Genomic DNA, 24,253 nt, shown 5'->3' on the forward strand with positions numbered 1-24,253 from the left:
CCTCTCAAATTTTTGTATTTTGATATAATAAAAAAATCAAAAGAGTTTTTTTTTTTTTTTTCTTGTTTTGTCTCTGGGAACGAAGTGTGATTCAGTCTTTAAAGAAAAGGAAGGTGTAGTTCATATGCTGGACACAGGGTGTAAGTGTTGGGCAAAGAGTGGGAAAGATAGTGTCGTGATAAGTGCAGCTTAATCAGGTCAGCTTTTTTTTTTAATTTGTTTTAATTCTAGGACACACACAGTGTTTCAAATACATTTTTCCTAAAAAAAAAAACAAAAAACAAAAACAAAACACACAGTTATCAACACTTACAAATGCAACCTAATTTATAACCATAACTGTTCAAGGAAAAACAAGGGTTATGTTTAGACGTGTGCATTTGTTCAATGATTAATAATTTGACCCCAGCTTTACCATCTCCACCAAGAAAGAAAGGAATGAATTGTGTGTCGGCTGAGCCAGAACAAGGGAAAACAAATAACATGAAAGTGGATGAGGCCTGTCAGATTGACCTTTGTTCTTTTGTTCAGATTCCCTTGGGCAGGCTGGGAAACAAACAAATGAGCTGCCATCTGCCTACACCTGAGGAAAACCTGAAGTGCAGTTAATCCACTGATCAAACACACAAACCTTTGGAGGCCAAGCAGCCTGAATTTCTCAGAAGATTCTTGACTAGAGAGGTTTAATTGTATTCTCACTTGTAATAATCCACCATTAGGCAAATTTGTTTTGGTAAAATAATCATTGATTTAAGTGAATTTAATCTAGGGATGTTTTCTTAATTTTTATTAAATTGTTTCTTAATTTTCAGTAATTTTTTGGCTACAAGATGCCAGAAAACAGCAAAAACTAAAATAAAATACTTACAAATTAATCACAATTTCAAGTCCAAGGAGACAGTAACCACAAGGTAGAGTATTAGACAGTTAGCTCAGCCTCACACCGAGACTGGAAATAATTAATCTGACTCTGCTCCAAACGGAAAACAGCCAAACATCTTCTCACAAATAACTTGCTATAACTTGTTTGTTTAATCCTCAATAAACTTCATTCTAAAAATGACAAATTGAGGTTTTATGAGTGTTATGCCATATTATTTCTTGGTTTGGGAGCAGTAAGTCTCCGGAGACTTGCTGTGACTGAGGTGGCAGGCAACAAGCTGAGATTTATGGAAGGTACTGTTCCCTCGGTTTTTGGTAGTTTCTTTCTAAAACACTTAACTCTAGCCACGCTACGGTCAGTATACTATGTGTTAGACATTTCTGCTTCATAAAATGTAGAAATAGGGATTAATACATTTTATCTTATCTTATTGTCTCAAAAGGAGGAAACATATTGGTTCAAACATAATGTGTCATTAGTTTTGAGTTCAAGGATTCCAAAAAAAATGTAGTCTTGCAGGGATAGGGGTCCCAGTGGTCCCCTACCAAAAAAACAGAATTTTCACATTATGTCCTTCAGTGGACGAGCACAATAAGATGGTGTATTAGGATGAGTGATTTCCACACCAGGTTTCACTCCTCTCACTGTTACACCCACCTACACTAGATAGTTATGTAATTCTGTACCAGGCATTACCTAACACCACACAACTTGCCAGTTTGGGGGCTCCTCTGACTGCTCAGTATGACCATGCATACCCGCACTCTGACCTCACATTTGGGTCCTTTACTTTGAAAAGGTCTGAAAGACCCTGGGGCTAAAATATTGGAGGCGCGGGCACGACATCTGTTGCGCGCGCTCCCGTTGCCCGGTGCAGATTTCTCAGGAGTCAGTCAGTTAGGCAGGCAGTCAGGCAGTCAGGCAGTCAGTCGTGGGTCCTCGATGTGATGACCACACTGCCTCGGCGATGTCGCAGCATCTGGCGTGAAAACACCGACTGGTGATGATCGGCTGTAGCCTGCGTGTGTGTCCGAGCTGAGCGTTTCTGCACTGCGATGCTGACAACATGTTTCCTGGTCGAGAAGCGTAGAGGAGGAGGCAGCAGCAGTTACAGGTAGGCTGCTGGAGCCAGGCACTGCCGCTGTCACGTCCTGCACACACTGTTGTGTAATGGCAATTTCTGAGCTTGACATTTATTTCTTTTTTTTTAATACAGCTGAGCAGCTTGACAGTGTGTGTGCGTGAGAGTGCGCGCGCGCGCGCGCGCGTGTGATCGGTGATCTGCCAGGCCCAACAGGTCAGAGTACGCTGGTGGTAAAACTTTTCCCATTGGATCCCAGTGCAGTCTGTGGTTATGTACTATAGGGTTGTGTTCACATGACATGAAAACAAACCTGAATTTATCTGTCAGGAGAATTTTTGGTGCTAATTTATTTATTTATTTATTTGTTGTTTTTTTTTTTTTTTTTTTTTATGGCTGCTGTTCCTGTAGTTAACATGACCGTGCACTGTGCGGCCTGTGTCGGGTGTCGACAGGTGCAGGGACAGAAATAACTGGTACATGTCAGGTAGTTTGCGTGGAGATGAAAAATTTGATTGACAGGAATTCCTCAAACACAATTTTAAAAGTCGATTACACTTTTAGGTCATATAGTTTGTACAGACCAAACAAACTGAAGATGAATAAAGCTATAGCACTGAATAAAAAAGAAATAAATCGTTATTTGCAGCCCTATAAGATCTGGTAAAGCCTCTAATAATCCAAACACATTCAACATTCCCAAAATTTAGTGGTTTAAGCTCCCAGTTTTACAAATTTGTATATTTGTGTGTATTTTCTTCTCTTTTCAGATATCATGGTAAACTGAATATCTTTTGATTTTGGACAGTTGGTGGGAAAGTACAACAGAAAGCTGTGACATTTATGATTGCCTGACTTTTTTTTTTTTTTTTAAACCAAATGATTCATTAAGAAAATTGTAAGATTAATCAACAAGTGAAAAATTGCAACCCAGCTTTGCGTTTTGGAAGGATGTACTTACAATATACAGTGTTCATATTTGTGTTGAAGCGTAAGAGGAGAAAATAGGGCATACATAACTCAAAGGTTATGAAATGGCTAGTCAACTATTTTTATAATCAAATCATGGGTTAGGTCATTTTTTAAAGTGCAAATGCCAAATATACCCCAGCTCCAGCTGCTCAGTTATAAGGATTTGTTGCTGCTTTTTGTTTGTCTGATAACAACATAAACATATCTTTAGATTTTCAAGTATGCATTGGGTAAAAAGGTGGCATTTTATGAACTCTACGAGATTCTGATGGTCATTTTTCAGAGTATTGTACTTGTTGCAGTGATATTGTATTGGATTGCATTAGACTGCACAGGTAGTTGTGATCCTGTATCACTTACTGTGTGTGTGTGGGGGTGTTTGTGTGGTGCTCAGTACTGCATTGAGCCAGTTGCACAGCATTATGGTTATACTCTCTAGAAACACCCCTAACATATTTGTTCCTCACAACAAATTTCCTCTTACTTTCCATATTGTTCTGTTATTGGTCTGTGGAAAAGGAGGTAACTGCATTTGTGCTTGAAAGAGAAAGGCCCATGCTTCACAGCTTGAGTTGTCTTCCTTGGTGACAGATCGGCTTGTTGATTAAATATTTGGGTCTTTGTTGCCTACAACTTAATCGCCCTGCTGTTTACGCCGCTCTCTGCCCTTCATCTGGGATCACTGAAGGTTGAGCTGTGACACGGACTCAGTGTGAAATGAAATAAAGTTAATCTCGCTCTGGTGGATTTTTAAGGAGATTATTGGATCATATGCCATCCCACCTCCCCATCCTCCTCCACCAAGAAGTGAAAGTGAGTGACACAGGTCCAGGCACGATGGTTTGATGTAAAGCACTTCCTGCATTGTGGCTGGCTTAGACAGCAGCAGCAGCACCCCGGGGAGTCTGAATCCTGCAGGCGATGTCATCACCTCCAGGCAGATTGGCTGATTGGGTGGTGATGATAATGGTGATGATGTGTCAGAGCTTGTGGTCAGAGGTTCCCATAAGGCTTCATTTTCCCTCTGGTGCCACCCTCGTCCTCAGTCTGGAGGAGAGTCTAGTCACGATGGACAGGAGAGAGGTTACCATAGCAACCGTGGGCCTTCCTCCACTGCGTCTCTGGCTTGTGTTGACTGCATTCCCGAGCTCAGAATGAGAGCATGAAACCAACTTTCCCTCACTGACAACAAGGGGCTATCACTTCTTTAGGATCTGCAGCAAAATCACAGCGTTTTGAAGGTGCAGTTAAAGCTGCTGTAATCAATATTTTTATACACTGGATACAATATTGATAGCAAAATGATGCATGTGTGTGCGTGTGTGTGTGTGTGAGTGCATGTGTGAGAAAGGGCTCGCTCGTAGTGATGAAGCCACAGAAAAACAGATCATCTAACTTTTGCAATTTGCCACAGCTCTACAGAGCATTTCAGTGCCTCTCAGCTCATTGTTGAAGTTTTCTGGCTAACACCATTATTGGCTCAGTCTAACAGCACCCAGCCTATACACAAACTGCCAAGCACTATACAATAAACACACACATTTAGCAACTAGCTGGTGAACACAGAGGAGCATTTAGCATCTAAAGAGCCATTTATATCCCCCAGGAGCTGGTGGAGACTAAACACAGAGAAGAAGGGTGAATCTTGTTTGGACACAAACACCTTCTAAAATGCATCATAATATTGCTCCGTATCTGCTGCATATACAAATAAGCAAATGTCAAGTACATCTCAATGTAAAGGATTGTACCAGAGGCTATTTGATGTTACTACATTTCCATAATCACCTGCAGGGGCCTATAGAAGTACTACCTACTAATCATGTGTGGACTATACTAGAATAAAAGAGGTCTACATGTGTCAGGTACATGCAGGCCTAATTGCGTTCGCATGGAGTCTTTGTTGTCAAACCCCAATAAAGGTCAAGAGGCACATTCCCTCTTCTTTTCCTCAATTGTACTGAGCTGTAACTCTCTTCTTCTGACCGTGTGTTTGTACCTACAGATAAGTACGCAGCTATTTAAGTGTTAACACGCCCTGATACTGGTTTCATAAACAGCGCAGAATTGTGTAGGCTGCCCTGTCTTTTTCCTGCAGACAGCATGTAGGCCATCAGATACCAGGCCGACATCCTTCTGCGCTGACACAGTCTCCTGAGCGTCTCTGTCAGTAAGCGTGGCAGGTAAAATGTCATCTCTATCATTGCATTGTGGAGTAGTTGCTTAAAACTTTATGAGTGTTAGATAATGGAGCGATATTTTCTGCCTGATTGACGGTTGTGTTGGTTAGGGTTTCTAACATCAAACTTAGTGTTACAGATTCTGTGCTGCCTAGTTCCAATATTGTTCCCTTTTTCTTGCATGTGATGCTGCCCACAGCGTCAGTATGTGCCATCCATTTTCCTCTCTGGACAGTGTCACATACAAAGCTTAAATCTTACACTTTTTACAGCAGTGACAGTCTAGTCTTTTTATAGCTCAAGCTATTTGGGGATTCTTCAAAACAGTCTGTTTTTCTTGTATTTGTAGGATTCGTAATGCTGAGGGACACTTGCTATAATGGATTCACTTTTCTAAACGTTGCTTTCATAGGGTCTCTGATTGTAGATTTTAGATGCAAACAAAAAAGCCCATGACTCTTTTGCGAATCAAGCTATTTTGTAGCACGCAGCTAGGCATCCTCCTCCGCACAATGTGAAGTACAACATGTTCCTGCACTTCAAAAGACTCAGCGTCTGATGTGGTACAGTCTGCAAGGTCAGGCATTGTACTGCGTACCATCCAGTGTTTTTTATCAAAGAATGCATGCAGCCGCCAGGAATATTTGTCCTTCATTAGCATGACATATTCAAAATATTGCAGACTGGGTAATCATAATAATCACATCTTGATAACTGTGTGGTGCAGCTTTTGCAACATCACATCATTACATGACGTGCTGCTCCTTCAGATGACTTTAAAAAGATGTTTTTCCTAAGCGACACGTATAAAATAGCACTTTCTGAAAGAGTAAATGAATCTGCTGTTCTGTGCGTTGGCAAGCTCCTGGGGTCAGTTCGAGAGGAGATTCAGCATGAGATGTGAACAGAGTGGAGTCCAGTCTGGCCTGTATTCCTGTCTGCCTGCTTGCATTCTGCTGAGTCAGGAGGCTTTGTGGAAGTCAGTCAACAGCAACTTAGTGAGGCTCCGGGCCAGAGGGGCTGGTGGGAAACTGCTACTACAGCAGAGGTCGAGCCTGATGAATCTACTGGTCTATTGCAAACATTTCCAAAGTACTAATGAGTGAGTGTTGCTTAGGGAAGAGGTAAAACTGCCTCTGTGTTAACTGAAGGGATTTTTTCTGTGCTGTAGTTGGATGTCTGAGGTGGGAGATGGAGCCTGTTTTTGTGCACACATGCCCTGGAGTCATTGTTTAACTCTAAGCACTCAAATACATACGAAACATAATGTGAACAAATTGAAGCGGAACAGCAGGAGGAGTTCAGTTTCACTTCATCGAGACGTGTCCTTTGTTTGTCTAGAGCAAATTGTATAGTAATAACGCTAGGGTGTGGTAAGGGGTGAGAGTTATAGGGCCTTTCCCAGTATCCTGTATCATGTGAGCAACATATTGACCAAGAGCCCTCTAAAAGAGCGGTCCAGACAATGTGATAACGACTCCACCTTAGATGACACTGTATTTAAGTGGTGCAAATTTACAATGAACCATCTTGCAAAAAGAAAAACAGCTGAAACACAGTGAACCTGGTTTTCTGGGCTTTACTATCATGTATAAATTTCTAACTTATGCAAAAACAACTTAGAGTCTTAGATTTTTTTTTTGTTGTTTTTTTTTTTGTTTTTTTACTTAAATCATATTCCTTTAGCACAGCATTGATTTGAATAATTTGTGTGAAAAATAGGATGGATGGTACTAATTCACTGTATATTTGGTGGGTTCACAACATAGAACATCACTGAGATGTCACCTGTCATTGTGGCTGAACTACTCTTAAAACACCATAGCAGTTTATATAGTCTAGAGAAAATACATCTCCGTTATCTCCGTTATTCCAGAAATGAAGACATAACCTAAATAAATACAAAAATGTGGACCCTAAACCTGGATATCCAGGCAAACATACTGAAGCGGCTGTGACAGTCTTGACGTTTCATATTTTCCAGCTAAAACCTGTCAGTGCTCAGCTAAAACCCACCCGATACTCTGGTGAACCCATCCTATGAATGTGCAGCCTGACATGCATTATCTCTGAAGCAGCTCCCGGCACCATAGCATGATGTCATCGCTGATTACAGTCTGGGCTCTGTGGACTGTAGCCTTCACGGTCGCACATGCTGCATCCTCAAACGGGTTTAGGTGTCTGGCTTCATTGCTTCAGAGTCTTTCACCCATCTTTAACTCTTTTACCCACCCACCTTCCTTCCCTCTCTCACTCTCTCTCTCTCTCGCACTCTCTCCCTTTTTCCTCCCACTCACGTTTGTCTACAGCGGGCTGTTGCAGTAAGGCAGCATCATGGAGGCTGGATGTGTGGTTGCCGCGGTGATTGAAAATGCTACCTCAGGACCCCAGAGGGAACCAGGAAGTGGTGACGTCCTTGAAGGGTGAGTTACTCTCTTCACTCGTTTCATGTCAGCTGATCTGAATTATGTAAAACCATAGATAGCTGTGTGTGTAAGTACTATGTGTCTGCGTGGCCATTTATAGGTATGTTTGCATTTAAATTACCTGCTACATATAAGAAGGAGCCAAACTGCCCTGTGTTAGGGAAAAACATGACCCTATTCTCACAGAGAGATGATCTGTCCCTCTTTAAAGCTCAGGTTCATAACTGACTGGATTTCTTATTTATTTACTTTATGGCTGTAATTAGTTGTGTCACATGTGAATCAGATGAATTCCGCTGTGTATTAGTGTCCTGATCTCGTCACACTTAATCACTTTGGCAAATCCGAGACCTCTGTCTCTCTCTTTTTATTTTTCTTTACTCAAAAAAGTTGAGTTGAATGGACCTCACCCTCCACTCCCAAATTCTTTGACTCACAGGAGTAGATTTTGTGAAGCACTCCCTTGTGGGTGGATTCCCTTTATAACTCTCTGGATAAACCAGCTTTGCTATCCTGAGTGCATACTGAATGACACCATGGGCCTTTAATGGAAGATCCTACCATTTTTTTTAATACTAATCTGTGTTAAGGATTAGTTTCTTGCATTTGTTCTATCTAGGTCTAATTGGAACAGATGATTGTTTGCTCATGTTTTATTGAGGCTGTTACAGATTCAGATACTACAAACCTAGTACATCATGTTTTCTGGATCATGCTGGTGCAGTGTCATGATTTGAGCCCAAGCCACCTAATATGAATTTATCTCCCTGACTTGCTCCCTCTGGTGTATTTTTAAGAAACTACAAGTCTTATTTTAAAGCCATGCATATGTAGGTGGGCATGTCCTTGTTCTAGCATTTTAATTGCTGGTCTGTGTTTTTCTGCAGAAACACGCTAACATCTACTGATTTGGGCAAAGACGACGCTTTACCTCAACCCACTAACAATAATCCTACAGAAGAGAAACAGCCACATGAGACATCCTCTGCCATGGTACATGCCCACAAACACAACTCTGACTCATCACTTGCAGTATACAGAAAGATACATGAACACATACCAAAGGACACGTCACCCTTCTTCTACTAGGCCGCATTGCTTCTCTAATGTAGTTCATGCCATCATGTCACACAGCATGATGTCATGTGGTAGGCATGTGAGTCACAGTGATAAAGGAGTGGACAGGTATAATTTTGCATTAGAGAATGTCTCTCCGGAGAGGGAGGTGGCATGTTTCAAGATTGCTGAGGTAATGGTGCCATGACAATAGATAATTGTTGATTTATAATTAATGTTTTGAAACCATATATCATGAATCCTGACGTACCATAACAAACCATACAATCATAATGCTAGCAAAGCATTGCATAATATTGCATTGACATTGTTTTTGCTACATATACTACTAATGTAGCAAAACAACATTGTTCTATAACATAAACTAAGAAAGCATTAGTATAATATAAAATATGCTTCCAGACTTAAAATAAACTAAACACTACTCACTACTTTATTAATATAGCAGGCATCTAGAGTAGTATCTTCCCTCTTTTGCTGCATAATCACTGTTTTATGGTGATCATAGTTTGAGTGCAATTTCATCCCTATCTGTTGTCCTTCGATTGACTCAATGATGTCTGTATTCTCTACATGGCAGGTGAGGAGTGATATCACGGAGCACACAGCCGAACCCCTCCTGCGCTCCTGCGTTAGCACGGCCAGCATGAAGGTCAAGAACATGAAGAAGTAGGTGCTCCCTGTGACGGTGTTGCTGCTATTATAGGCTGCAAACCAGGACTCTTATCCAGGCCAGTGAAATGAAGGCCTATTAAATGATGGGTGCGGCACAGACAGACAAGTCACAAGTCATCCTGCTGCATTTCTAACCCTGTTCTCACACATAGGTCTTTGCGCTCCCTTTCTTTCCTCTCCATCACAGTGTCAGTGTGTTGAATACTTATTAGGTGCTGTTGTTTTTTTGTTTTTTTTTTTCTCTTTTTTAGGCTAACGTTCCCCAGAGGTCACTTCCCCAGGTTGGCTGAGTGTGCCCATTTCCATTATGAGACTGTTGACTTTGGCAGCGTTCAGGTGAGCCCTGAAAAGTTTTTACTGAGAGTTCCACAGCAGAGAGTTACTGTGTGTGTGTAGTAATTGTGTCTTTGGCTCAGGTTCAGTGGCCATTTTGTTTATGAAATTCAAATTATTTTTTTTTTAAATAGAAAGTGGCAATTCAGTCAGTAGCCTTGGTTGTCTTTCCTGTATAATCCCACCTCGATAATTACATGTTCCTTCTGTTTTCATTTGAGCTGTCAGTGTGTCATTTTACCAGAACTATAAAAAAATTAATTTGTCCACAATTATACCCTGCCTCTCATAAATCGTGTTTTCTACATTACAGATTTTATTAGTCCTATTCATATTAAACCTATGATCCAATTTTATCAAAGCGTTAATCCACTGATTTCCAGTATATCATCCTACCTGTGTAAACCTGTGATGCTGCCTTATCAGTGTGACTAAAGCACGTGATGTCAGCAAGTGAATAATTGAGATTAACCAGTTTCCTGCATAGAGACTTGAGTCTCTCCAGGAACCGGAATAGACGACTCATCTTAAAGTAAATATCTGTCCTGACAAAAGTAACATAGGGATTTTATGGTTACGGTTGTGTGTAAATATCACAGTGTTGTGTTATAGACGGTTTTCTAAATATTGTAATCAAACTGTTTGTAAGTAATATTTAGCCACACCAGCAACATGACTCTAAGAATGCAATCGATGCATTTCTCAATGCAATTCTCAGATATTCAGTGAAATAGCACATCTACAAGATGAATTGGCACAAAACTTGGTAGAGACATTCATGCCGCCTTAAGGATCAATTGTAATAATTTTTCATTTCTTTAAATAACAAGGATGTTTATGGTTAGCATGCATTCAACTCAAAATATACTTTAGCTCTTTAATTTTTTTTTTAGATAATATGGTAAATTAGTTGCATGATTCAAACTTTAGGTGGAGGGCTTCAAATTGAAAAACCTACGGTTTTAGATTTTGTTATTGTGGATCTACTCAGTCTTTTAACAGTCAGCACATGATTTGGATATCTAGACATTTTCTTACTTTAAAGCAGAGCTTCTTCACAGCACGATAATGAGAGAGAGAGCTAAAGCATTGAAGTGGTTGCTCAGTCATGTGGAAATGGCTGTTTTCTGCCTGGTTAACCATAGTGCAGTTCTGTTTGCTTGCCAGCAGAGCGCAGCAGTCGTTTCTTCACAGCCAGACACTGCCAGTGCAGCTTAACACAAAGGAGAGCAGGAACAGTGCACATATGCTGAAGGGGTGAGTGGGTGTAGCAGGATGGATGGGGCTTAAATCCCCAAGATGCTGTCACTCTGTTGGGTAAATGTCCTGCTGTGGTCGCTATGATTGTAAAGGCTCAATCAGTAGAATAGAGGAGAGTGAAGCAGCACAACAGTTTCAGTGACCTTGAAAATTCCCACAGGGAGAAGAAAGAGAGAGAGAGCAGAGTCGGGAGACACCGACATGAAAACTGTACACGCTGGGTGCACATTCACGTACAAACAGAAAGCAGGCACCACTAAGATGATTTTTTTTTTTTTTTTTAACAGTGAAGGACGAGTCTTTTCTTATGTTGATATATTTATATTATATTTATAATTCTTTTCTTATCCATAATGCATTAGCTGGTCTCTGTGTTCCCAGACTGTGGCAGCAGGGAGGGAGGGTGGTGAGGTCTCATGTATCCTAATGGCAGAACAGCACTAGGACAGCAGACTGTCTGTCTACACTCTTTCTGACTGATTCCTTTCCAGATTAGCCCCTGTCTCACAGACAGCGGAATGAATGAGATTTGTTTTGTAATGAAGACGGGTTGTCTATCTATCTTATGCAGCTTTGCAGCTGTATGATGGATGAACATGTGCATCTGTGTGTACCAGTTGAGCCCATTTACTGCCAAACCCTCTTTGTCATTAGAGAAAGGAGAAGTGGCTAAGAGAGAGAGAGGGAGGAAGGGCAATATGGAGGGGAAGGGGGATGGGGGGGAGAAGGAGGCAGAGTACAGGAGAGGGAGGAGGGATGAGATCGATGGACGAAAGGAGAAAGGGGCGTAAGACGCACACAGTGGGAAGCATCCTCTCTTCATATTTTGTGCTTTGAATAGAGCAGTGAGTGCATGGTGATCCAAAGCTCTGTGAATGAGGGTTTTACGTAAGCAGCAGGAGGCGACAGACAGGAGAGTAAGGAGCAGCATTTAAACGCTGCTTCCCCCAGCCAGAACTGGGCTTGTTGGGAAAGATTACTAAGGTCCAGGACTGCGGTGGCACACAAAGAGAGAGCCACTTCCTCCAGCTGCGGATGGAGATGCCTTAGTGGCAGGTAATATGAATGTGTGGCTATTTCAGTATTAATATGCACTTCTGCTGCCAGATGTTTGAATAAATGTCATAACGCAGGTTTATGTATGTTTCTGTGCAAGGGGTTAAGACGGGGGCTGTGTTGGTGTGTTTTTGTATAAAATAAAGGTTTTAGGTCAGGAGGATTAATTTGAGGTTATGAGCATCACAGAGGAAGTGATGCGCAAGCATGCCTTTAGTGAAAACTTTCAGAATTTTTGCTGTTGTTTTTCTTTTTCTTTTTTTTTTTTGTTATTTTAATCAGGCTAGTTCTTTGTTACATCAAAAACTGATCCTATTTAATCTGTACTTCTCATATGATCTAGGTTCCCATCATCCTTTTGGCCTCTTGATTCCCATTCAGTACTTCATGCAGCTGTTTGGATCCGACTGTTTTTTTTTGTTTTGTTTTTTTTTCCAGCTAATCCTTGCAGTGAATAAGTCCTCTTCCCTCATGAACTAATCAACAGCAATTCTTCAGTCCAAGTTCTTTGTCAGTGTGATTTGTTGTCTTGGTGTTGAGCAGTAACTAGGTTGCTATGTGTTGTGTAACAGTGTATCTGGATGAGCAGTTATAAATAACCAGAACTTCCCCATTGGCTTCCAGGCCTTTGAAGTCTCTGTAGCAGTAATGTCTATCGGTGTATTCACAAAATCTCACAAGGCTTTGAGCTCCTCGGTTTTGGGGCACAGAAAATAATGACGAAGAGGAAGAAGAAGAGCTCTGAACTACATGTACAGCACCACCAAGCACTGATGTCTTAGCAGCTTATGTATTATACATTTCATACTGTAGGATTTATGATGAAGTGAGAATATGAATCACTTCTGTGTTGGCAGAAGACAACGCATTTTTATTTCTCAAATTAAAGGCTGTCCAATTCATAAAACATATACCAGACTTTCTGTGGACACTCATTTCTAAAAAAGAAAACGCTTTTATTTATCTATTTTTAATGTTTCTTTAAGTATTTCCTCTTGTGACTCTGTTACTTGGGTCACTATACTTCACTACTGTAACAGTGGTTTTACTATTTAATAGGAAAAAGGGATTGGACATGGTGCTCTTGTATACCAGGTCACATGCAAAGAGGTTGTTGTATTATACACATTCATTATTTAGAATATAGCCCTGCTCCATGTTAGCTCTTCTGCTGCTCACTTTTCTCTGGTTGCTTCCTCTTATAGCTGTCCTTCGCAGAGGGCCAGAGTGAAGGACCAAAGGCTGGTCTGGACTCTAAAGAGCTGGTCTTTCTGGTCCAGATCACTTGTCAGGTACCACTGTTTAAAAATTTGAGAAAAAGATTGCATGATATCACATATTTTCTAATAATTCTTTTCTTCAGCCACAGCGGAGTTTCTCATCTTTTGGATTTGGTTTGTTTTTGCCAGGGTCGAAACTGGCTGGTGAAGAGGTCATATGAAGACTTCCGGGTGCTGGACAAACACCTGCACTTGTGTATCTACGACCGCCGTTACTCCCACCTGACGGAGCTGCCTCGATATGACACGTTAAAGGACACAGTTGAGGTATCACACAGCAATAGTTAATCTGTAATTTGTAATACACAAGTTACTTTACACAGATAATCACATAGCAGAAGATAGAAAATAAAAGAAAAACATTTCTGGTAATCAGGTTTTCTGATAATAAGATTAGCTTGTTCTGTCTGATGTTGTGAGAGAAGTGACAGTTTGTTAGATTTTTCTAAATCTTGATAATTTTGTCTTTCCTTTCAGTCAGTAACCAAGATGTTGTCCACGTACCTGTCCCGCTTCTCAGCCATCGCTGACAACAAGATCAACTGTGGTCCAGTACTAACATGGCTGGAGGTATCAGTTTTTTGCTCATTGTTGCTATTGATTCTATCCAGTCTGGACCCACTGTCTAAAACTACAATATGCAAGTTCTGCCAATCAAGTTATCATTACAATGACACAATGAAGTAGACCACTCAGCTCCTCCCATCCCTGTCTCTCCCTTCTCCATTATGCCACACCCAGCCCTTCACATATATGTCCTTGTTGTGTTCAGTGACTCAGTCAATACAGGAATCAGGAGTTTCCTAGCTGGCGAGTCAGGCACAGCATCATCTTCCATTAGCTTTATGTCTTGGTGTGAAGGAAACGACAGACCAGATATGTGTTCAAGCATCGAATAACAGCTGTGAGCTGTGTCTCCTGACTTTACCTATCTCTGATTGGTTAGAAGGGCGAGGCTCACACAGAAATGTTAGAAGGGAAAATCTGCCAGAACACTGTGGCGCAGCTCAGCACAAACTGGGGTTATCATTTATCCTCACAACAAGAATGTGACTAGTTAATGAGAAAATATGATAACACGGTACAGCGGGACATGCTGTGTGAAGTTAGGTTTACAGCATTTTGCCAGCTTTTGGAACTATGAGGTTTTTCTTGGCAGGTTTCTATTTTCATTTATTATGTGGGAGTAGGCTTATAAACAATCTTGTGTTTCTGCTTTGTTGTAAACACATATAAATAACAAACTGTTATAAATATGTGATTGGCTTTGTTATGATGCATTGGCCAAGGGCTTCTACAAGTCACAATACAAGCAAAACCCTAACTAAAAAAAGATCTAGTTGCTTCCTCTCTCTGCCACTCTTTTTAACTTTTCAAAATAAAGTTACAAAGGATAATGGGACTAACAAGAATACACTTCCTCAAATGTCACACAGTGTTTATCTCATGCCTTTTTATTTTTAGATCGACAACAAGGGGAACCATCTGCTGGTGTCCGAAGAAGCCTCAATCAACGTCCCTGCTATCGCTGCTGCCCACGTCACCAAACGCTACACAGCCCAGGCCACAGACGAGTTGACCTTTGAGGTAGACTCTGAGTATATATCAGTTATCATCAATCATTCTGCCATCATTCGCCTGCTCTTTCATATTTGGGCAGAATATTTTTTTTTTTTTTTTACTAGATGTGTTTTGTTTTTTCTGATCCCATCATAATGCATTTTTTATTTTGTGATCCAGGTGGGCGACATTGTGTCAGTGATAGACATGCCTCCTAAAGAAGACACAGGCTGGTGGAGAGGGAAACATGGCTTTCAGGTTGGGCATCTGCTTTAAACTGTACTGTAAAATAAGGTGGACTGCCACAACTGCACAACTTGATGATAATGCAGTGATTAAGCAAAAACATTTTGCATCCAAATGACATTCTGGAGCCCAGGGAATTCGTAGTTAGAGATTAGAGAGTGACATAGTGTCTGTTTAGCTCCCTGTTTGTTCCAGTTGAAATTGTATGAGTTTAGTTCTATATTTTTCGATAGCATTAGTGAAAGGAAGCTAGGATGTCACTGTGGCTGAGTGAGAATGCTTAACACAATAAGAAAGTAAACCAGTGATTTTTAGCCTTAGGCAGTTTGTACCCTTATGTTTGCTGACCTAATTCTGCACCTTCACCCTTCAACGGTCTGCTACAGCACTAAATGCCCCCACAGACCCTTTAAAGGACCAGTCTCTATTGTCTCTGCTCCTCTGTGCTTTTAGGTTGGTTTCTTCCCCTGTGACTGTGTAGAGCTGATAAATGACAAGATTCCCCCCAGTGTTCAAAGCTCAGTGCCGAAGCCAGGTACTCTTCAGTGTGTCTGTTTAGCTGTCAATGATTTATTTAATACTCACTCCCACGATATGAGGTGGATTGATTTATAGTGGCCGTGTGTGTGTGTGTGTGTGTGTGTGCGCGTGTGTGTGTGTGCGCGTGTGTGTGTGTGCGCGCGTGTGTGTGCGCGTGTGTGTGTGCGCGTGTGTGTGTGCGCGTGTGTGCGTGTGTGTGTGTGTGTGTACGCCATTTTAACCAGTGTGCAAGAAGCATGGGAAACTCGTAACGTTCCTGAGGTCTTTTATGAAGTCTCGACCTCCGCCACAGAAGCTGCGGCAGCGCGGTATCCTCAGGGAGCGAGTGTTTGGCTGTGACCTGGGGGAACATCTCCACAACTCTGGACATGAAGGTAAAGTAGTAATTTTATTTAATATTTTTTATTAAAAAAAAAGATTCTGTGATTCTTCCTTGCAGACAATTCACAGCGAAATGATTCACATTTTCTAATTTTAAATACCCCAAGAAAGGATGACCAATGAGAATCTGCTGGGTCTGTCATAGATTGCGGTCATATGCTCGATGTGAAATGACTGTTTTGTTTGCCAGGAGTGTGTGATTCTGCATAGAACTGTGTAAATTTGTCAAAAGTTGCTTTGCTTGTTTTCAAATGTTTTTAACCTCTGAAGAGTTTACTTTTAAAAAAAAAAAAAAAAATCATCTACTTTTCTTCAGATGACTTTAAGCTCTGAGATATTTTAAGCTTGTCCTGCACTAGCAGGGTGTTTAGCATGTTAGCATCTACCCACAGATTTAGTCTTTTTGCTGCAGGGATTGTAGCACTATATTTTGCTTCAAAAATGGACAAAATGTGTAATTTGTCAAAACTTTTGCACACAGCTGTATTATTTACTTTACAACATACTACTTGGAAATTTAAGTTATGACCTCATTATAAATAAATAACATAATAAATAATCAGCTACAAACAGTTATAATTTTAAAAAAACAGCAAAAATGTTATATTTATTATAACATGTTCCAGTTGGACAAGGATGAACTTCCCTTTTTAAATCATAATGACTTAATGATAGCCCAGTGATCTTCTGACTCTGTGCTTTCTCCTGTAGTCCCACAGGTTGTTAAGAGCTGTGCTGAATTCATAGAGAAGCATGGAGTGGTGGATGGAATCTACAGACTGTCTGGAATCTCCTCCAACATCCAAAAACTGAGGTACCGATTTTCTTCAGTGTCTTAACCAAAATAATACATTTACAAGAAGGTTTTGGTTTTAATAGAGCCCTCAAACGTGTATTTTCATGGCATGGTCCTCACTGTACTAACTGATGCTGCGCTCCACTTGCTCTTTTTGAGCTGCTTTTTTCTGGAATCCATCAAGTTAAATTCAAAGCTGTGAAGCTTTGAATTACTCTGAAGATCTTTTCATTTATTTTATGCTTGCAAAGAGGAATTTATGCCAATTAAAAAGACTTTTCATAAATGGTCTTCCATTTCTCGTTCACCATCATCAGATCTCATGTCATTATTTTAGGAAGATAAATATCTGGTGACTGTGATGTTTCTCACAGTTTATGTGTTTAGGGAGATGAAGAACATTCTGCTTTACCTGTTCACACTTTAGCAGACAAGGAGATGGAGATTAAACTGTTCATTTATAAATTGTTCTGTATATTTTGGCAGTTTTTGGCAGCATTATTGAAGTAAACCACAGAATGTCAGAAGATAATTCACCATTAATTCACCACCTAACTTAGCAAGTCCAAATTAGCTTTTGTGTTTTCATATTGACAGATGGGCAGTGGGATGTCTCCCATGCTGTTCTATATGTAAATCTTCTTTCTGCCTCCACCTCCATCTAGGCATGAGTTTGACTCAGAGCAGATCCCAGACCTGAGCAGAGACGTTTTCCGACAGGATATCCACTCAGTGGGCTCCCTCTGTAAGCTGTACTTCAGAGAGCTGCCCAACCCTCTGCTCACCTACCAGCTCTACGACAGATTCTCAGTAAGGACCGGAGCAGTGCAACTGGGGCACAGACTTTTTTCTGGGGATTAACATGGGAGAAGACAATGCCATGAAGAAAAAAAAAAGCTGCAGGCAACATATTTCTGGTTACTCGGTGATAAGAAAAGAACAGGAGAAACAATTTAAAAAATTCAGCTTAATTTTAAGTGTTTCTCACAATGGGGTCATTGCATTATTCCAGGCTTTCCAGGAAAAGCAGGGGATGTGCATGCTTAAACTGAATAGCAGATTAAGTGAGCCAAAACACTGGCTGCTCTGAATATAAAAGAGAGTGGGAATGTTAACTCCCTCTGCTGTGATTATCAGCCTCTGTGTTGTGCGATTTATCCTCTGTCTTCACAGGAGGCCGTGTCTGCAGCCACAGATGAGGAGAGGCTGGTCAAAATCCACAATGTCATCCAGCAGCTGCCTCCTCCACATTACAGGTCAGAGTAGTAAAGCTCAATGCTGCACCCTGGTGGTGTGAAGCACAATTGCTTAATATATAGAAGATATTTCATCACATTAGAGAAAACAGTCTGCTGTGATTGTGATATGGTTTATTTGGAGACAATGTGCTATCAAAGCCCTATTTATCTGTGCAGTCCTGTGTCTCAAACACATTTATGTCTCCCTTGAGCCGCTGATAATATGGAGGATTACAAAGTTCACCCAGGATCTTTTACTGTTTAATATGGAATATTTTAAAATTTAATATTACATATCTGCATTTATGCATCATTTACAGGACACTGGAGTTCCTCATGAGACACCTCTCTCACCTGGCAACCTTCAGCTCCATCACTAACATGCACACTAAAAACCTGGCTATTGTCTGGGCGCCCAACCTCCTCAGGTGATTATCACTATCTACACCAATGTCTGGCTGCATGCACAGCAATCGCTGTTTTGTTCTAGCCTTTCTGTGACAATGAACTGGGGCATGTCTCAGTGGTCTTGAGCTTTAAAATAGGATGTCTTGTACTGTAACCGTGTTTCAGGTCCAGACAGATCGAGTCGGCTTGTTTTAGCGGCACAGCTGCATTCATGGAGGTGCGGATCCAGTCGGTGGTGGTGGAGTTCATCCTCAATAACACTGATGCACTCTTCAGTCCGAAACTCAATGCCATCATAAGGGAAAGCACTGGTAGGTCAGGTCTTTTAACCTCAAGAAAGGTGCAAAGTAGAAAAAAAGGACAGAATATATGCATAACGAACACACTTCACACTTATCTAAACATCTTAACTATAGGTAACAATACCTTATCAAGACCCAAGTCCCTGCTGGTCTGCTCCCCGTCCACAAAGTTATTGTCTCTGGAAGAGGCCCAGGCTCGCACTCAAGCACAGCTTGGCTCCCCAGCCACTACCCCATGTCTTACCCACAGTGACTACATTGAGGTCGGAGAGGGACCTGGAGCTCTGCTCGGCAAGTTCCACACAGTCATCGAGCTCCCGATGGAGAGGTAGATTTTAAAGTAGATTTTAAAGTAGATTTTAAAGTCCTCCAGAGCAGCCCTCCATCTTTGTTCTCATAGGAATTTTTCTGCTTTTTGAGCATCGCTCTGCATGCCATGGTTTGAGTTGTTTAAACATAATACTTTGTTGTGTATGTAATAAGTCATGTTATTCAGTGCTAAAAATTATATAATATATATATATATATATATATATATGTGTGTGTGTGTATATAATTGTGTAATTATTATAATAATTATAATTAATATAATTATTATAATAATTATAATTAATATAATTATTGGTGGCAGGACTAATGTTTTATTTTTGATGATTTTAACTTTTCTTGTGTGTGTTAGCTAGAACAATTGAACAGAGCTGAAGATCATTTGTTTCTGTGTTGCAGCAGCAAACGACCTCCTGCTAAGGCTAAGAAGTCTCCTGTGGGAAACTGGCTCTCCTTTTTCCACCTGGGCAAGTCCCATTCTGTGTCGAAACGTAAACTGAAACGACACCCCAGTGAGCCTAACGAAATAAAGAGTATTGCACTGCCAGGTCAGATCCTTGCTGCTGGTACACAGCCAGAAAGCATAAAGCTTCTGCACCTGTACTTTTTAATGAATTTGAACTTCTTCCATTACTCTTGCCATTTTGATGTGTTGAAGTGTTCTTTTAGAGGTGATGATTCACTGTATTGAGAAAAATGACGCTCGGTCGTTCGCAGGTGGAAGAGGAGATAGTGGGACACTGCGCTCTACAAAAAGCGAAGAATCTCTCACATCTTTGCACAATGTGGAAGGTAATTTTCTATGCAAATACTGTAGTACACTGTAGTTGCTTTCAGTGGTTTGTGTAACCTATTTATTGGTGACCTATGAAGACTGTCTCATTATGCATGTGTTTTTGTTCTATCTCAGGGGAACTTCCAAGCTACCGTCCCCTCAGGCCTCGTTCCACCAGTGAGGCCATTTCTGCCATCACTAGAGATGATCTCCGCAACACCAGGAGTAAAGACCACTTTAGAACCCCCCCACTGAATGAGAGTCATAATGGTGCTGACCGTGTTCGTACCGCGGCATGTATTTCACCTCCACACCAGGAAGACGATCTCGATCTTTGTCCGCCAGCTGCAGGCATCTCTACTCTGGACTTTGACCCTATGTCTTTTCAGTGCAGCCCAACCTCAGCTATACCTGGACTGCAACACAACAGAGATGAAAGTAAATGGAGGAAGAGTGTGGGCTGCTCTAGTGAATCAGAACCAGTTTCCTCTCCAAACAACATTAGCTACTCTCAGTCTCCGGATATGAGCCCGGTTCTCGGTAAAGGTGGGAAGAAGGTTACCTCCAAGCCGCTGTCTCCTAAACTCAGGAAAAAATCATTTAAGACGCAAGCAGATGTTCAGACAGCATCCTGCTCTCTGCCGCCACTCCCCTCCTTCTCCTCCCCCCCAGTGGAGAAGAGCGAAGCTCCAGTGGCACATGGAAAAGAGCCAAAAGCATCCTGTCAGCACTGCAGCCCACTCAGCACAGCGAGCCAGGCATCAGCCCTGACTGACCTCAGTCAGTCTGCACAGAACCTGCCAGATCCAGGTCAGTGCCACTCATATTTAGTATGCATTTACTATATATTAGTTAGTATCTATTTAAATAATATTGCATTCTGTAGTTTCTTATGAAAGCTTTTGTGTCTTGTCCCATCATGTCTTACCATAGCTTTGTTTGTCCTGTCATACTGTAGCGTTGTTTGTCTTATCCCTCCCCAGGAACAGATAGACTTATGAGTTCAGTGTCTGTTCTCCCTCCTCACCCTCCCTTGACGAGTGCTGCACGCAAGTTGGCTTTGGCTCTAGCTGAATCTGCCCAGAAGGCCAGCAGTAACTCCCAGAGAAGAAACAACGCCCCGTCACACCCTCTCCCGAGACCCGAAGCTCTTCACACCCAGGACAGACCACCCCGGCCCTCTGTTCTGGATCTCCAAGTTTACCCCCTGGAGTACTGCAGCCCTCATGTCTCGTCCGTTTCTCCATTGCAAACTTCAATGCACGGCCCCGTGGAGAGCCTCTGCTGCCCTCACCCTGTTCATTTCCTACCTCCACACCTCTACTCTGAGCCTCTGCAGGTCACTCACGGACAGGAAAGCATGTGCAATTTCACACCTAACGTCAGCCCGCTCGGATCAGGGAGCTTAGATGATGGCTGCAGAGAGGAAAAAGAGTTTACAGATGTCACACAAGAAGAGCCCACTTATCAGAGCATTGGTGTTTCGACACCCACTCAGCCTGCCTGCTCAGCTCAGAGCCCGTTGAATTCTCCCCTATATGTGAACACTGACTCTATCAACGTCTTTAATTTCCGTGCTGTTCTGGCTGAGACCTCCATGCCTGCCTCTGTTGAGGAGGCCCTTCCACATCCGTTACAGTCCACCTCAATACATCACCACAGCCCAGAGGAGGACAGACCTCTGGGCGTTGATGAAGATGTCTACAATAATCATCGTCACCGTCATCGTCGGCCGATCCAAGCAGTACAAACACCTGCACATCACTGCTTTCGGCCCGATGGTCTGCCACACAACGTTTCGGGGCCTAAAAGCTTGTACAGGCAGTCTTCTGAAAGCCGCCACAGCACCTTAGGTTTAAGGCACCCTCTGTCACCTCAGTACAGACGTTACCATAGAGATGAGCAACTCAGTGGCTCTCACAGGCAACAAGGCCAATGGAAGAGGTCAGAAGATAAAATAATCGGGCATCCAGCCATCCGAAGGGCTCGCTCCTTCCATGCCCCTCAGATTAGTCACTGTGAGCTGGCAGAGTCGGAAGTCCTGCCCCCTGACACCATGTTTTACGTCGAGCAGAAGACAAGCCAGGGCACGCCTTATCAAAGGCGCCTTCAGACTGGCATCCCCCCTGTTCGGCCTCAGTTTGAGAACCTACGTGCTGACTACCGTCACAGCCCCTACTCAGATGTGAAACCAGTAGATGGCTCATGCTATTTTGTAGAGCCTTATCGGCACAGCGGAATCCGAAACAGTCAGTCTTACACTGTGTGCTCCTCAAGGGAAAGCGGACAGTCAGATTACTACAACTACTCCCCACAGCGGGGCCCCTCTGTGAACAGGGAGCTATACATAGAAAGCAGGGACACTGTCGTTTACGAGGCTAGAGATGCAGGAGTTTTTGAAAGACTTGTCTACCAGCCAGTCAAGCAGGAGAGTAAATCCAGGCATAAAAAACCATGTCCGGTTGTGTCTCCTTATGAGAGCCCTGTGTCTCCAAATGACTCAAGAAGCAGGGACATAATGCACACTAGGAGCAAGTCAGACCCCGGAAATGCCTGCCTCCTCTCCACTAACAGGATGGAAAGCCAAAACGTTGTTGTTGCTACATCCCCAACATCCCAGAGGGCTCAGCAGCTAGACCCTGTGGGCACCAGGCTGCAACGTGGGCACCATTCTAGTGCAGAACCCGGACAGTCCAGGCGGATTCAGATCAAACAGGGAGCATCACAGCAGCCCCCGCTTCGCAAAGTCCCCTCTCTCCCAGAAAGGGGCTGTCCTAACCTCAAGAACATCAAGCACAATGACAGAAGCCATATGCAAGGTCATGACCAGGACACATTAATGATGACCAGTGCCGTCAACAGCTACTCTGGTATTGTGAAACCCAGCATCCTCAGGAGACCTGGGCGGTCACAGAGCACCAGAGAAAGCCGACGCTACTATCATTACCAGGCCAAATCCCCTTTGGATCCTGAACATCTGGGCTCCTTTTCCACTCAGCCCAACAGAAGGACTCAGAGCACTAAAGTCAGGCCCACACAAAATGACCACATGGAGGGGTATTACGCAGCGCCCAAACTTAAACCCACAAGATCCAGTAAAGCTATGACCGGATATTTGCCTGGCCAGAGCTGCATGTCTCCCCGTGGGCACAGACTGTTGTCTCAGGCTCTGGGTCACGAGGCTTTTTATCATGCTGCTCTGAGATCAGAGACTGGGGTCTACGAGTGATTCTGACCACCGTTTTTTATCGCATCCTGTATCTGGGCCAAAGGACAAGAGCACTTTATCCTCCCTCAGACCAACAGACTGTTTGTGACAGTGTGTTTGTTTTAACCTTCAAGAGCTGCTAAAAAAGTGTGAAGTGAGGCTGTTGCTGGGGATTCATAGTGTTGCCATCACATTTTGCAATGGCTTTTTAAAAAAAAAAAAAAAAAAAAGCTGAAAGGGAACAAGTCCATCATATGTAGATATTGTCCTAAATGTAGAGATAAGAAAGGAACATTAAGAGGGATGAGTATGAGAAAATTATGGTTTATATACATTAAGAACCTGCAAGCTAAAGTAACAGGTTTTATTAATCTGATTTTAAAGTACATATATAAATGTGTATAAAAGAACATTCATTTTAAATGTATTATATTTGTATAAATAACACACAGCTAACATGTGACCAATGTACTGTATATTTTGTTTTCTATTCTAGTCTTCTCAGACTTCAACAAGCACTTTTGAAGATAACTGTGTATGAAACACATTGTCTTAACATGGTGTACATGAAGCCTCTTGATATACAGTCTGTATTTTTTCTGTAAGAAACAGCTTGCTCTAAATCATTAAATACTAAATTAGCACTTTGGTGCATTTTCTTTCATCACACATTGTATAATGCAATCTTAAAAATAACAATGCTATGATTTCTGTTGAGGTCAAAGCTGCCATGGTGAAATATGCTAGACATAAAAGCAAATCAGCGCAAGTGCATTTTGTATGGCAATGTGGTTTTGTCACAAACATGAAAGTTTCTTTCCTCTTTTAGGGAACTTTAAAAATGTGGTGTTTTACATGAACTATGATGTTTTATTCATTAAAGATGCTACTTCCAATCCAAACATGTATATGAGGATATTCTGTTAAATGCATTATTTTAGTGACAGTCTTAAAAATAAAAAAATATTATCAGTGATTTGTTGAACTCTTGTGTCAGAGGCATATTAGAAAAGAGAATTTGAGCTGGACAGTGCTGTGCAAAAGTTTGATGTAGTTTAAATGTTTTAGTTTCTTCTGCGTTGCATATTACCATCGGAGAGGAATCGGATTGCTGCCGCATTCATTCGTCCATGTCCACAGACCGCTGATCTCAGACACACAGGATCAGCCTGGGATTACATGAAAGACACTGAGATGGACTAAATGTACAGAAGAATGGAGGAAACCTCTGCAAGATACCAGGAACAAA

The 24,253-nt window shown here is 41.9% G+C and overlaps 1 protein-coding gene across 3 annotated transcripts; it reads left to right on the forward strand.

Moving 5' to 3' along the window:
- Positions 1-1,750: 1,750 nt before the first annotated feature.
- arhgap32a (Rho GTPase activating protein 32a) lies at positions 1,751-23,904 on the forward strand. 3 transcript variants are annotated; one of them, XM_026298826.1, is made up of 22 exons: positions 1,751-1,997; positions 7,426-7,539; positions 8,430-8,535; positions 9,200-9,288; positions 9,546-9,630; positions 13,149-13,235; positions 13,353-13,490; positions 13,701-13,793; positions 14,688-14,810; positions 14,964-15,041; positions 15,483-15,564; positions 15,794-15,943; positions 16,662-16,764; positions 17,412-17,556; positions 17,920-18,002; positions 18,305-18,412; positions 18,558-18,703; positions 18,809-19,022; positions 19,421-19,569; positions 19,739-19,813; positions 19,932-20,606; positions 20,780-23,904. In XM_026298826.1, the coding sequence occupies exons 2-22, from the start codon at positions 7,451-7,453 to the stop codon at positions 23,023-23,025; spliced, it is 5,064 nt and encodes a 1,687-aa protein (XP_026154611.1). In that variant the 5' UTR covers positions 1,751-1,997; positions 7,426-7,450; the 3' UTR covers positions 23,026-23,904. The 3 variants fall into 3 exon arrangements, with proteins under 3 accessions (XP_026154611.1, XP_026154612.1, XP_026154614.1); XM_026298827.1 differs by having other exon boundaries at positions 19,424-19,569; XM_026298829.1 differs by lacking the exons at positions 1,751-1,997; positions 8,430-8,535 and having other exon boundaries at positions 7,430-7,539.
- Positions 23,905-24,253: the final 349 nt, after the last annotated feature.

Source organism: Mastacembelus armatus, chromosome 13 (assembly GCF_900324485.2).
Source record: "Mastacembelus armatus chromosome 13, fMasArm1.2, whole genome shotgun sequence".
Classification (NCBI taxonomy): Eukaryota; Metazoa; Chordata; class Actinopteri; order Synbranchiformes; family Mastacembelidae; genus Mastacembelus; species Mastacembelus armatus.

Bases quoted from the DNA above. Each gene is read 5' to 3' on its own strand.
- arhgap32a (XM_026298826.1), top strand. From the start codon at position 7,451: ATGGAGGCTGGATGTGTGGTTGCCGCGGTGATTGAAAATGCTACCTCA. The intron at 18,003-18,304 runs GTCAGAGTAGTA...CATCATTTACAG, and splicing joins CTGCCTCCTCCACATTACAG to GACACTGGAGTTCCTCATGA. The intron at 18,704-18,808 runs GTAGGTCAGGTC...TCTTAACTATAG, and splicing joins CATCATAAGGGAAAGCACTG to GTAACAATACCTTATCAAGA.